Source organism: Coenobita brevimanus, chromosome 94 (assembly GCF_032717465.1).
Source record: "Coenobita brevimanus isolate Jiangsu-jjx chromosome 94, ASM3271746v2, whole genome shotgun sequence".
Classification (NCBI taxonomy): domain Eukaryota; kingdom Metazoa; phylum Arthropoda; class Malacostraca; order Decapoda; family Coenobitidae; genus Coenobita; species Coenobita brevimanus.
The window spans coordinates 10,955,032-10,970,871 of NC_137047.1; the positions used below are offsets into that span (position 1 = coordinate 10,955,032).

The 15,840-nt window shown below is 41.2% G+C and overlaps 1 protein-coding gene across 1 annotated transcript in view; it reads right to left on the bottom strand.

Annotated features, from left to right (window-relative positions):
- Positions 1-15,840, bottom strand: part of LOC145412781 (uncharacterized) — a 39,055-nt gene that overhangs the window by 18,985 nt on the left and 4,230 nt on the right. The window contains exon 2 of the mRNA XM_080282560.1: positions 6,451-6,649. Coding sequence (XP_080138686.1) covers positions 6,451-6,649 — 199 coding nt within the window. The remainder of the gene's footprint in view (positions 1-6,450; positions 6,650-15,840) is intronic.

Genomic DNA, 15,840 nt, shown 5'->3' on the forward strand with positions numbered 1-15,840 from the left:
TCTCCTGTCATTTCCCTAGCCTCACCGACTTCCAAACCTCTCTTGGTCACACATTCATCCACCATATCTCTCCACCTTCTCCTTGGCCTACCTTGCCTCCTCCCTCCTTCGAATTCACTCAGATATACATTCTTCACCACTCTATTATCATCCATTCTCCACATGACCATACCATCTCAGTACGCTCTCTTCAATTCTGGTGTCCACCGACTTCCTCACTCTGCATCTTTCACGAATCACAATTTCATATCCTATCCACCCTCTGTACTCCACATACATTCCTCAGCACTCCTATCTCCACTGCTCTTACTCTTGACTTTTCATTTTCATGCCACACCATAGTCTCACATCCATATGTTAAATTTGGCACTAACACTCCTTCATGTAAGCCTCGTGCAGCTGCAACACTCAAGCCTCTGTTTCTTATCAAGGCCTTCATTGCACCAGCTACTTTTCTTCCTTGTGTCACTCTACTTTCAACTTCTTTTGCACATTTTCCTCTCTTTTCTATCACAGTACCCAGGTATTTGAATTCTCTCACCAATTCCAGTCTCTCTCCATTCACTGTTACATTGAACTGGGAGTCACCTTCTCTCTCAATAACCATCACTTTACTCTTTTCTACATTTACTCTCAAGGCATGACGCTTACAGACATCAGCAAAACTCTGCACTAGCCTACCAAGTTCTTGTCCAGTACTGCATCATCAGCATACAACAAATTTGAGATATTCCATCCATCACCATTCATTACCAATGCCATCCCTCTCTCCATTACTCGTGTTTTCACTTCTCTCATCACCCCATCCATATATACGTTGAACAACCAAGGGGACATCACACAACCTTGTCGCACGCCCACACTGATCGTGAACCATTCACTTGGATGCCCATGAACCCCTTAAACGCGGATCGTCTCGTTTGCGACGCTCGGCAAAAAGGACATAACGGCGGAGCGTCGCATTTGCGATTCTAGTAAATTTTGAATAACCGTGGGCAAGCAGGCTCCAGCTGGTATTGTCTATCAGTACCACCACCCTCTAGCTACAACTAGCATACTTTACCTTTGTACTACTGACCTCAGTTGTTGCCAAGTAACGCGTTTTCCCCCCCGTCCCCCCCCCCCCACCAAGGCCCGGCCAGCCTGGCTGTGATACACGGCAGCGCTCTGAGAGCTCAGAACTGTAAATCTGCACTCTCCTCTCACAAGCAGTTTATGCTACTAGGAAACGCTTGTTTCCCCAGTTGTAACACTAGCTTTTTTTCTCACGGTTTGCCCCTGTTTAGCGTCAGTTTACTGCAGGCTTTCAAAGTGACATTATGGCGAGTTCTAGCTCTTCCCAGTCAGTGCAAGCGGCCGACAGGAACGAGAATAAAGTGGCGGGCGTAAGGCAGAATAAAAAGCGCGCCATGGTGATCTTTTGGGAAGTAATATGATTGAAAATAATGTAGTATACATGTTTTTAGCTGTGAAAATGGAAATGTTTGTTGAGTGACAGGAAGACCGCCGCCACAGTGCATGTCGGCCGTACGCTCCGTTGATTTTAGCCTTATTTTCATTGCTTATTGTACAAATACGGATTCCTAACTACAGTAAAAGTCCAATATTTCGGCATCCAATTCCCCGGCAAATCTGACATTTCGGCAGTTTTGAGAAATAGTCCCATTTACGAAAATCTCCGATCATTCGGCAGATTCTCCGATTTTTTTCGTCAGTCTTGAAATTCTCCATGAGGCTCGCCAGCTAGCTACCCGCCTTAGTGAGTGAGATAGTGAAAGTGATGGAACGAGTCTACCACTGCCATGAAGCTCAGAGGCTAGCTCTTTCTCCTATAGCATAAAGAGAGGACAAACATGTAGTGAGTCTAGCATGGGAAAGAGAATCTGTTTCGTCATTCTTCCGAGTTGTTGCCGTGCTGCTGCCGACTTCTCTTGATTCTTCTGTGTGCTTTGTGAACTTCGTACCGAAATACAGTACCTCTGAAATTACTATTCGAGTGTGCTGTAAGCACCGTAACATCAGACAGGAGCTTTGTAACACCTGAGTGGACCAGCTGTGTGTTGTGAAGAGTATAAACATCTGCGTGCTTTGAAAATGGCCTCCACGTGTGGAAAGTTAACTGGTGTTAGCAAGAAGCGTACACATAAGATGTGGACTTCTTCCAGCAGTAGCAGACTCCAATCAACCCCTTCTATTGTACATATGTAAATAAGGAACCTACTATAAGTTTAGGTAAGTGCATGTGAACTTGTAGGCCTACTGTACCATTACATTTATATACAGTACAGTATGTTCACTAATTTCTTTATTTTTCATATTCATGTATAGTACTGTATTCATTACAGTATTGTACAGTATCAAACAGTATACAGTACTCTCTCCAAACACATTTGTAATGATATGAGTAATGATGATAGTGTTCACCGAAACATATAAGGTACTGAGTGGGTAGGGTTTTCGATAATTCGGCAATTTTGATATTTCGGCACTTGCCTGGTCCCATAGATGCCGAAAAATCGGACTTCTACTGTACCGTTACGTTGTAGTATAAAGTTTACTGTGGCAGAATGAGGCTGTGGTAGAGGGGAAACCGGGTTGCTGGAGGTGTGAAAGTGAAGATTTGGTTACCCAACTTTGCAAGTCTCCACAAGTCCTTGGGTAGTCCACAAAGGCTCAACACCTGTCTCTGGAGAAAGCTGAATGTAAGTACTATCTGCCATACCAAGTATAATGTTCTAGGGTTAATCTCTGATTTTTGGCGAATATTTTCCTACAGGTACTCAGACCGCGATACAACCCCGCCACTCGGGGGGAAACGACTGTACACGGCCGCGTTTAAGGGGTTAACCCTGACACATGCTTCACTACCATAAAAACTCTTGACAGCACCTAGCAGCTTACCCTCTACACCGTACATGCGCAAAACTTTCCACAATCCTTCTCTGTTCACTTTGTCATATGCTTTTTCCAGATCCATGAATGCCATAAATACCTAATGGTCCTTCTCACAAGCCTTCTCTACTATCTGTCTCATTGCAAATATTTGGTCCACACATCCTCTACCACTCCTAAAGCCACCCTGTTCATCACTCACTAGGACTTCTGATATCTCTCTTACCTTCTCTATAATAATTCTTCCATATACCTTCCCAACCACACTCAGTAAGCTTATGCCATGATAATTCTTGCACTCACTTTGTTCACCTTTATTTTTGTACTGGGGTACAATCACAGCCTTTTTCCACTCTGCAGGCACAGTTGCACTCTTCCATGCCTTCTTACATATCTCCAACAAGCACTTCATTCCATTCTCTCCACTACATTTAAGCATCTCTGTATACACCTCATCAACCCCAGCTGCTTTCCCATTTTTCAGCTGCTTCACAGCACTCTTCACCTGTGCGAGTGTCACGTCTTCTGGCACTGCATTCCTTCTCTGCACATCCCCAAAACCAATCATGAAAACAGCTGCTCAGCTCTCTTTATCCCTATTCATCAGGCTTTCAAAATATTCTTTCCATCTGGTCCATGGGTTAATAATCTACCACCTACATCCTTCACACCATCCCCTTTCTTTCTGCTTTCATTTCTACATTTCTACACCTCTTTCCAGAATAACTTTCTATTTTCAGAGTAGTTTGCATTCATTTTTCTTCCTAGATCCTCATTTACCTCCTTCTTTTTCCTCTTCACTAGTCTCTTTACGTGCTTCTTTCTCTCAACATATTCAGTTCCTCTTTCAACTGAACCCCTATCCTGTAACCACTTTAGCCACTTTTTCCTCTTTTCCTCCACTGCTCTCTTTACCTCTTCATCCCACCATGCCGTACCTTTCTTCTTTGTTGTTACTCTTGCCACACCACACACCACTTTAGCATTCCTAACTAAGCAATCCCTATATGCATTCCACAGTCTGTCCAGATCCATTTCATTCCAATTCAGTAATTCTAACTCGTCCTCTACTTTGGTCCTGTACTCATCTGCCATTTCTTTGATCTTCAGCTTCTCAACTTTCAGTCTTTCTCCTTGACTGCTCCTCTCTCTCCTGATCCACCTCACTCCTCTCAGCTTGATCTTGCTTACCACAATCATATGATCTGACAGACCTCCACATCGTCCTCTCACAGCCCTCGTATCAGCAACCATTTCCATCATCGACCTCTCTACGAGCACGTAATCAATCAGGCTTCTTTCAACACGATCCCCGTTCCCTCTATACCATGTATATTTATGTGCATCTCTGTTTGAAATGTGAGTTACAAATGCGCAACATCCTCTCCTGACATATATCCTTCAGTCTCTTCCCATTATCATTTTCTCCTGGTACTCCATAGCAACCCATTATGTCATCCTCAGGACCAGTGCCTACTCTTCTATTCATATGCCCCATCACAATCACTTTATAGCTCCTGGGCATTTCTCCCACTACTTCACCCTGCTCATCCCAAAACCTGTCTTTCTCTCTCTCACTCCTGTCCTCACACAGTGCATAAGCTACAATCACTGCCACTTTCACCTTCTCAAACTTGAACTTGACATACATACACCTCGAGCTGACAATTTGTAGTCTCTCATTCCACTCTGCCACACCTCATTCATCAACAAAGCAACTCCTTCCTTACATCTTCCTTCCTCACTCATTCCCGATCATACACGTTTCACACCCTCCCACTCCTCCACTTCACACTCTTTCATCTTCGTTTCACACAATGCCATCATGGCATATCTCACACTCTTAAACATTCACCACTTCCACCCTCTTGCTCTCCTCATTCACACCTCTCACATTCCACATGGCCACGCGAGTCTGCCCATTTGGTTGGGGCCCTGGGCAGGTATTGGGCCCTCCGAGGCTCTCTGAAACAACTGCCATGATTAAGTGATTTGGGATAGGGGAATCTGGGGGACACTTAACCCTACCAGAATCCCTGGTTATATGGTTACCACCCAGCGTAGTAAATGGTTTCCTGGGTACAGGAAACCATTTGGCTTGTCACTCAGTGTACAGATCATATGGCACCTCTATATTGAGTTAGTGGATGATGGGTGCCCCCACCTACCACTTAATTACTGTATAAAAATTTCATAAGGCAGTACTATTTTTAGAGACTCATCACCATCATAAACTATATCCCATATTCAAATGGCAGGGAATACTAAAAGCAAGGTTCCTTAATTCATCTGGGGTCATCAACCATGCGAACAAGAAGCCTCAGGTAAAATCTTAATCCTACTGTGTTTTAAGCGACTTCTTACGACAAATTGCTGGGAGTTAGGCTGCCATTTATCTACATCATTACAAACAAAAGTTTTTGAATCCTCTCTCTCTCTCTCTCTCTCTCTCTTTTTTTTTTTTAAAGCTGTATTACACTTCTGCTGCCTAATCAGGAGTGTACGGGCACTAGACTAGGCTACTCATTTCTGACATTTTAGGCAACAGTGACCAGTCACTTATCTCAAGAGTGGCATTATGTTTGCAATAAACTCTAACCATCCCTTGATGCTCAACCTTTTATTGGCAACATGCAGGTGGTATGTCTTAAGTTACAGAACTCCTGTACCAGGCATCTATTTGCACTGCACATGGTTTCCACCCAACACCATGAAGGACTTCATGGGTTCTTCACCTATTATGACATGCACTAAATACTTCAGTAATGCGCTTTGTCCTCTGTCACCAAGGAAACTACAATACAAATAGGAAGCTTACACAAATAGAGCATATGAATGCCAGAAGCAGTATTTAGCAATATTTTTAACTGTATAAATGCAGTATGAATGTGACTGTCTGCTATACCGGTAACTACCAAAAACAAGGATACAGAGTATGGCAGTGGGAAAACTATCAACAGCATGCCAAGTTAAAAACTGGCCACATAGCCATTAACACATCACAATAATAATAATGATAATACAGTAATAATAATAATAATAATAATAATAACTACAATGGCACTCAGTAGAGTGCATACCTCTGCCAACACCCTATCTTGCAATGTTAAAGAAAGTGAAAAAAAAAAATTCCCAGAGCCATACCTTTATCCACATCTGCACCAAAATTTAATGGCGTGTATTCTGGGCCAAGGCCATTCATCTACCAAGTTTCATGGAAATCCGTCCAGTAGATTTTGTGTAATATTGCTCACAAACCAACCAACAAACAGACAAACAAACGGACAGAGGTGAAAACATAATCTCCTTGGCGAAGGTAATAGTAAATAAATAATTAAAAATGAAAGATTTCAACAGATGTTCAACCTGCTAAAGTCTGAACCCCTAATAATAACTAAAGAGGAAGAGGAGAAGGAAGAATGTGGTGGAAGTGTTAAGTACAAAATTATACCTACTCTTCCACTGCATCTACTTTACATTCAGCTTAATATAAGCTAACAGAGAAGACTGTGAAGCAGAAGAGGTAAGATATTTGACAAAGATTTGTCCCAACTGTACCTGTGAACCCTGTGCTGCGGCAACACTTAAAACAGTGCGACCTTCAGCATCTATATGATCCACATAGCAACCCCAAAACAGAAGTCGCTCCACCACAGCTGCATGGCCCATTGATGCAGCAGCCAACAGAGGAGTTCGTCCAGATCGATCCACATGGTCCACATCCCCCTCATACTCCAAAAGCAGTTCACACACCTCCCTGCAAAATTATCATCAAATCACCATCACCATTATAACTTTTCCCATCTAAGGATGGGGTGAGCTATGCTCCAGAAAACAAGGAGAGTGAAAGTACCAAAGTGTGAGAACTATGAACAGCACGGCTATGAAAGGAACCAAATACTCATTCATACTTAATTGAAGTCCCTAGAATCCTGCAGCACCATTGTTATACCATATACATCCTGGAGCCTAATATATATAGCAAAAATCTAAAGTGTCTTGCATCTTAACAAATGTTACATGCAGCAAAACAGTTCCTGCAATCCTATGTTTTTGTTATAACCATTTTCTTTTTACATTTTTTTGTATGTTTACAGTACACTGAAGAAAAGATATCTATCCCTCTAACTATTGCCAGAGGCCTTAATCCCGTAATGGGTGGCCACAAACAAATCATCTCCATGTTGCCCCGTCCCCTGCCATTTTGCTGCCTTCCCTCCAGCTCACACAACCCTCTCTCATATACCTCTCCACCCCCTCCCTCCTCCTCCTCAATCACATACACTCTCCTCAGTAGTCTCTCGCTCTCCATCCTCTCCATACGGCCAAACTACCTCAATGTATTTCTCCTAATGCTTTCAGTCACATCCACATCCACACCACAATGCTCGTTCACTTCCTCATCTGTCAGTCTGTCTCTCCAAGCAACTCCACATGCTCATCTCAAATAATTCATTTCCACTGCTCTCACTCTTGACTTGTGTCCTTCCAACAAGGTTCAAGCTTCACTTCCATACGTTAGAGCTGGTATCACAATACCATCATGCAGCGGCTTTTTTACTTATATACGATTATATAGCATATAAGTGTGTTGTCCTAGATGATTGGCTGAAGGGTGTAATTATTGTACATGTATACAAAGGGAAGGGTGATGCCTTGGAAAGAGGAAATTATAGAGGCATAAAGCTTTTGGACCAGGTAATGAAGGTAATGGAGTGAGTTCTAGATGGTGTGTTTAGAGAAAGAGTCAATATTAATGAGATGCAGTTTGGGTTTATGCCAGGCAAAGGGACCACTGATGCCATATTCATTGTTTGACAGCTTTAGGAAAAATATATGAGAAAGAAAAGGGAACAGTACTTTGTTTTTGTTGATTTGGAGAAGGCCTTTGTCAGAGTCCATAGAGAGGTGGTGAAGTGGGCAATGAGAAGGCTTGGGATTGACTGGTTAGAGTGGTTATAGCCATGTTGTGGGTGCTCACATCCAGGTAAAGGCAAATGGAAAATTGAGAGACGAGTTTTCCGTGAATGTTGGTGTGCATCAGAGGTCAGTTTTCAGCCCCTTGTTGTTTATCATGGTACCTGAAGCTCTCTCATGTGACTTCAGAAATGGACTCCCATGGGAGATGTTGTATGCTGATGATTTGGTGTTACATGCAGGGAATGAAAGGGAGGCACAGGAAAGATTTATGAAGTGGAGAGATGGAATGGAGAACAAGGGCATAAAAGTAAATGCAGAAAAAACAAAACTGATGGTATCTAGGGCTGGTGGTGGTACTGTGAAAGAAGAGGGATAGTGGGAAAATCAGTTCCATCTTGTGCAGTGTCTGTGGTAAGTATGGGTGCATAAAAGATGTAGGGGTATTAGAGGTAGACTGTGAGATAATGCTGACTTCTTTTGTGTGGTGTGTCAGAGGAAGCACATGAAGATTGTCAGGCATAAAAGGACTGAACCTGTTGGCGAGTCTTTTGAGTGCGTGGAAGAGTTTTTTGGTTTGGAAGACATAGTATGTGCTGGAGGTCCTTCGACACTAAATGTCATTTTTGTAAATATATATATATATATATATATATATATATATATATATATATATATATATATCAGCCTTGGGTTTCCCCCCAAACAAAGCATAAAACCCACCCAAATGAGCCCAAAAACAAGTTTAAAAGCCAATCTGAATGGCCTAACAGCTATCAAGGAAGCTAACCTAAGCCTAACAACAGTAAATAACTCACTAAAACCAACAAATAAAATCTGAAAATCGTCAAATATGTACGGAAAAAAATCAAGCTTAGTAAACTGTACCCCAAAATGATAATGTTCACCCCACCTATGGCTAAAACACATTAATCTAAATCTATGAGTTTATAAGTCAACTTAAATGCACAATTTTAATCTATCATCAAAATCGGAAAAAAAAAAAAATATATACACACACACACACACACACACACACACACACACATATATATATATATATATATATATATATATATATATATATATATATACACACACACACACACACATATATATATATATATTCATAGGTGGGCAGTACCGAGTTACAATTCGAGTACTGGTGTCATAATGCATATGACACCGGACCACCCAGCTCAAGTGAATGGGTGAGGTGGGGGGTGCTCACCATCCACTCACTTGATGTAGTGCTGCTCTCAGGTGTCTGCCTTTTCCTCTTCTCCATCCTTCTTTCCTTCCATCCTCTTCTGTCTTTCCTTCATTCTTTCCTTGTCCTTCTCCCTACGGGTACCTTTACACTCCCTCTTTTGTCTTTCCTTCATTCTTTCCTCTTCCTTCTGTCTGTGGGTGATTCAACATTGAGTGATAAGCCAAATGGTTTCCTGTACACCAGGAAACCATTTACTGTGCTGGGTGGTAACCATATAACCAAATTATGGCGCCTGGTGGTTTAGTGGATAATTACGGCGCTCCTATCAGATTGAGCCAGTGAAGGTTTATATCCAGTGGGTGGTTGGGGTTTACTGCTCACGTATTGCCACTCAGGGATGAGTGAGGCAGGTCACTCTCATCTTAAATGTCAGGACCAACTTGCCTAGCCCCAGGCTCCTACGCTCCTCATGGGGCAACATAGGATTGGATGATGGATGGATGGATGACTAAACTAGGTGTATAAGAATGTGAATTACAGTGGCCACTTAAGTTTTGCGATCTATGGATTGAAAGTAAAGGACTAACATCTTTCATCTCTCCTTAGGTCCAGCTCTGCTGACAAGACTGGTCTCTGGGTCCACAGTGTGGTAAAAAATAAATAAATAAATACTGAGCAAGTTTACTTTTTTATATGCATGTACTGAGTACCGATTCAGTACTCGGTACTTCTCTCTCTTTTTTTTTTTTTTTTTTTTTTTATACTGGTACCTGTAGTGACACTACAATTTTTGGCAAGTACAGGTACTGTTACCAATGGTGCTTATTGTGTACAGGGTGCCCACCTCTGTATATATATATATATATATATATATATTTATTGCCAACTTATAATGAAGATTACCTTTACCTATTTCACACACATCCTGGAGCCTAAAATACACCTGGCTAAATTCAGAACCCATCCCACAGGCATCCCACATCTAAATATATCATACAGTTAAACAGTTCTAATAATACAGAATGTTATTATAAACAATTTATATATATACTGTATATATTTTTTGCAAGTATGTCAATATTAATTTGGCAAAAACTACACATTAATGCTCTACTGCTATCAATAAAGCTGATCTGCCAGTTTCCTTAAAATTTACAGTACAAGTAGTATGGAAAAAGTTATGATACCCTATTATGAACATACCTCTGTCCTATGAAGACTGCTTATATTTACCGTATTTCTTATGCAATACATATGCTTGTAATGATATATATATATATATATATATATATATATATATATATATATATATATATATATATATATATATATATATATATATATATATATATATATATATATATATATATATATATATATATATATATATATATATATATATATATATATATATATATATATATATATATATATCGGTCGAGAGTTGGCCTGCAGTCCTGACGGACCAGGGTTCAAATCCTGCTGAGGCAGGGAACAGTTTAGGGATTTGAATTTCATAAAATCAGACTTTACTGATCTACCAGAAGGCCCGCTGACATGTCGTAAAAATACCCCCGCTAATACCAATACACCAGTCCTGTAAGAGAGAGCCATAGCATGTATTCAGTATGGACGGTGGGTGTTAGTGTCGAAGTGGTGACATGTAGAGGTGTGTGGTACGTAGGAGGACTACTGGGCCTTGAAAGCAGGCTGTGATGCCTATGCCCAGAGTTGGTCACATAAAAAAATATATATATATATATATATATATATATATATATATATATATATATATCCATCCATCATCCAATCCTACGTTCCCCCGTGAGAAGCGTAGGAGCCCGGGGCTAGGCAAGTTGGTCATGACATTTAAGATGACTGTGACCAGCCTCACTCATCCCTGAGTGATAATACGTGAGCAGTAAACCCAAACCACTCCTTGGATATAAACCTTCACCGGCTCAATCCGATTGGAGCACCATAATTATCCACTAAACCACCAAGCATCATCATCTGGTCATATGGTTACCACCCAGCATAGTAAATGGTTCCTGGTGTACAGGAAACCATTTGGCTTGTCACTCAGTGTAGAGTCACCCACAGGCAGAAGGAAGAGGAAAGAAAGACAGAAGAGGGAGTGTATAGTCACCCATAGGCAGAAGGTCGAGGAAAGAATGAAGGAAAAACAGAAGAGGATGGAAGGAAAGATGGATGGAACAGGGGAAAGAGCAGACACCCGAGAGCAGCACTATATCGAGTGAGTGGATGGTGAGCGCCCCCACCTACCACTGTAATACAGTAATCCCTATATTATCCGGACGCCCACTTTCCGAACACCCCACTTACCGGACATTGTGGGCCTGGACCTTCAGAACCCAAAAATGGCCAAAAAAAGAAAAAATACCCCCCAAATCCGATTTTTTTGCTGCCCATAATTTAAAATTGCTGCACGGCACCAAACGGCTGTTTACACCACAGCCCCTTCACCCCTACTTTCCTCCCCCCTCTCCCCTTCCCTGTCAGGGTTGCCATTTGGTATTTTTCATTACCAAATGTGGGCCATTTTGATAATGAAAAAATCATTTGGTAATGAATCAGAATAATGCATTACCAAACAGATTTTTCACATGTATGAGAAGATTAGGAGAAATAAACTGAGGAGGTTTGGACATGTGGGGAGAATGGAGAATGAAAGACTGACCAAGAGGGTGTATATAGGTGAGGTGGAGGGAGGGGGAGGGGTAGACCGAGGATGAGGTGGAGGGATGGAGTTGAAAGGTATATGAGGGAGGGGGGAGTGAGTTGGGGGGAGGGTAGTCAAATGGTGGGTGACAGAGCGACTTGGAGGTGTTCTGTCTGCGGCCACCCTTTGCGGGATTAGGGAGTCGGGCTATAGATAGATAGATAGATGAGGATACACAGGATGGATATGATGGATTGTCTGCTCTCTCTGATTAATCTGCTAGCCTACACAGCGTGAAAATAATCAACATGCTGTTAATTATAAGGAGAGCGATTACCCAGTACATGTATTTCCACTTGTATATATAAAGTGAAGAATAAATGCTAGCTTTACAATTTGGTAATGAAAAGTTAAATTTGGCAATGAAAACTGAGGAGTTTGGTAATGTGGCCATTGCGATCTGGCAACTCTGTTTCCCCGTCACCAACAGTTACTGCCTAACTTCGATCGCGAGTAGATGCTTATCGCAGCGGATGCCACACGTGCTCATTTTTTTGTGAATAAACAGTGAATAGACTGCAATACCTCACAACTAGACCACACGGGAATTTACAGTGTTGTGCAGTGTTAAGAAATTAGAGTTTAGAGTGCAAAGGATTAACTGTGGAGTGCAAACTTGCAGTTGAAACTGGTGTGGTAAAATTAACAATGTGCAGTGTTAAACAATTATAACTCACAGTGCAAAGAATTACTCTTAAGTGCAGCACAACACTGGATTACTGTATGTGTTTCAAGAGGATTTTCACCACTGCCAAAGCCATAGAGAAGGCGGCCACAGACGTGCTATAAGTACCCTGGCTGAGGTACAGCCACTTCTAATTCCTCATTCTTTGGTTCATTCATTCATTGCCAGACGCCATGTATCCCAAACGGGGTGGCCAAGGGCTAAGAGTTAATTGTTTTACAGGGAGGGGCACTAATCCTCCACCAACCCCACTTGACACGTAGGGAGTTCTTTTCATTTATTTCATGCTTTGTCTATTATTGGTGTGAATAGGGTCTTAAATAAGTTTAAATAGGTGCTATGCATGTCCGGTAAGGAGTTATTTATGTGGCTTTCAAAGTTAGGCTGGGTTAAGGTCCTTAAGTACCAGTCCAGCAGGCAGGGGCCCACTTTCCAGACAAGACCACTTTCTGGACATGCCTTTGGCTCTATTACATCGGATAGTGGAGGGATTACTGTACAAAAGAGCCCTTCCCCCACACCATATGTATGTAGCAACAATGCTTCATCAATGCACACATTCCTCTTTGCAGCACATTCTGCATCTCTCTGCACAATAACATACTTCCCAAAAGAACATATTTCTTATGTTACATATCTTCATGTCTTTATGGTATCGTGAACTGCAGGAAAAGAGCAACTTCTGCCTGCAAGCTACCAGGCTCACAGCTATATATGTCTGGAATCACAACAACTACATGCAGCACTGAATTCACTACGTTCCATTCACTGTGCTTCCTATAGAACACGACATACTTGCTTAGAACATTAACTACTTCAATTAGGGAATTTATTTTACTCTTGCTGTGGCCGGACAATTAAATTCAGATTAAAAGAGCATCATATACGCTTTTCATTTTAACTTAGCCTAAAACTGCCACCTTTCCATCCTGAATGCTGAACTGTAACAACATATTAACTTTAACTTTTCACGTTAACTTGGCTTAAAATTACTATCTTTTCACCTTGAATGCTGAGCTGTAACAACGGATCAACACTAGAATATGATGAGGTCACAGAGAAGAGGTATGAAAAGGATGCAATGTCACAGTATTGTCTTATTCCTCCATTCAGCTACTGTACATCAAAATAATCTGCAACAAGATGAAAATCTCAGCCAAGTTAAGGTGAAAGAACTATAGCAGTGAAGCAGCTAATGATGGCCAACATCTTGCCCTTCTAACCTATCTAGTTGAAAAGGTCTCTCCTACTCAGAAAAAAACTGTATGTAGATACAGTTGCATAAATAAAATATAAATGATGTACCTTAACTGAAGGAGTCAAGCTAGTTCTCCAAAGCCTCCTACAGAATTAAACGATACTTATCCGCAGTTTTCCTACAATAAACACATATAATACTTTTCTAAACCACATTCCAAAATACAGCAAGGTACTGTACTTGCAATTCTAGGCAATAATGAAACCACTGTACACCAATAAATAAAATACCGATGTACTATAATTCATTGTTTTAAATACTGTATATAAAACAGTACTATACAGTACTTAATCTTATTACATATTAATACAGTCAAGTCACTTAGCTAAATATAAGTCTACAATCTCTTTCTCCATTCATAAACATGAATAATGTTAACTATGAACTGAAAGTTATCTGAGATTCAAATAATACTGATTAACAGTTTGCTTAAGCATGATTACAACATTCTATGATACTAGAAGGCTTATCCAGCTGAACAATTTATGATGCTTATAAATGTTCTCAACTCATAACAATTTTGTAAATAAATTATCTATGTAGTGTATGTCTATTGGTACATACTGTCAGTATATTAATATGATGCAGTGGATTGACTGGCATAGTCTTTGGAAAGGTGGGAAGAAAGGACTACCCAAACTAGTACTCCAATACTGAATCTAATGTCAGTGCCTTATGGATAGGTAATGATTACTTACTCTTCTCACATTTCATCCATCTATCATCCAATTCTACGTTGCCCCACGAGAAGCGTAGAAGCCCAGGGCTAGGTAATTTGGTCCTGACATTTAAGATGACAGTGACCAGCCTCACTCATCCCTGAGTGGCATTACATGATCAATAACCCCAACCACCCCTTGGATATAAACCTTCACCGGCTCAATCCGACTGGAGCACTGTAATTACCCACTAAACCACCAGGCGCCATAATTTGGTTATATGGTTACCACCCAGCGTAAATGGTTTCCTGGTGTACAGGAAACCATTAGGCTGGTCACTCAGTGTAGAGTCACCCAAAGGCAGAAGGAAGAGAAAAGAATGAAGGAGAGAAAGACAAACGAGGAAGCGTAAAGTCATCCGTTGGCAGAAGGACAAGGAAAAAATGATGTAAAGAAAGACAGAAGAGGAAGGAAGGAATGGAGAGAGGAGACGAAAAGGCAGACACCCGAGAGCAGCACTACATCGAGTGAGTGGATGGTGAGCGCCCCCACTTACCACACATTTAACATTTTGTATTGTATACAAACAATGTAAATGGTACTGTATAAATATACTGGGAGCCTACTGTATACAGCAGCTCAGAGTAATAATGTACTCTTTTATCAAAGCCAGACAGATGTTGTCAATGAGCAGTAATAAAACTCAAACTCACCTTCTGTTACATGACAATTTAGTTTTCATTTCTCACTCTGCATTTCATGATTAAGGGATGTCATGTCAGAGAGAAAACTAAAATAGACACTGAGCTTGAACTGCAAGGAGTGTACCAAGGGTTAAAATTTTTATGTCAAGTACTGTACTGTATATGCAGTACTGTATCTATACTGAGCAGTAAACCTTCTTTAAAAATTCTAGCTCTTTGTTAATACAGACTAGGTACCTTCATATTCTATCTACCTATCTATCGCCAGACACCTTAATCCCATAAGGGGTGGCCACAAACAAATCGCCTCCATGTCGCCCTGTCCCCCGCCATTTCACTGCCATGCTCCCAGCTCACACCTTCTCTCTCATAATCACTTCTCATAATAATCTGACTTTGCTATCTCATTTCATTTACTTTAATTTTGTTTATAAAGACTCCAAGCATGCTTGCATGCAGTAGACTTGGTCACCTAATGGTGGCTCTCCATGGTGTTCAATCTCTGGCAGCCTTCCTCTTCAGTCCCTAATCCATGAGGTCACACTCTATGACCTTGTCCCAGGTCTTTTTTTGCCTGCCTCTCGCAATACTACCGTACCCCTTACGTTCACATTACTCATGCTCCACATCCAACTGTCATCCTCCATTCTTTCTGCATGCCCAAACCATCTCAATCTACCCCTCCTCAACACAATGCCAATACATTCAAGTCCCATCCTTCCTCTCCCCTCAGGCCTTGTATTCATGGACACACTAAACATCCATCTAA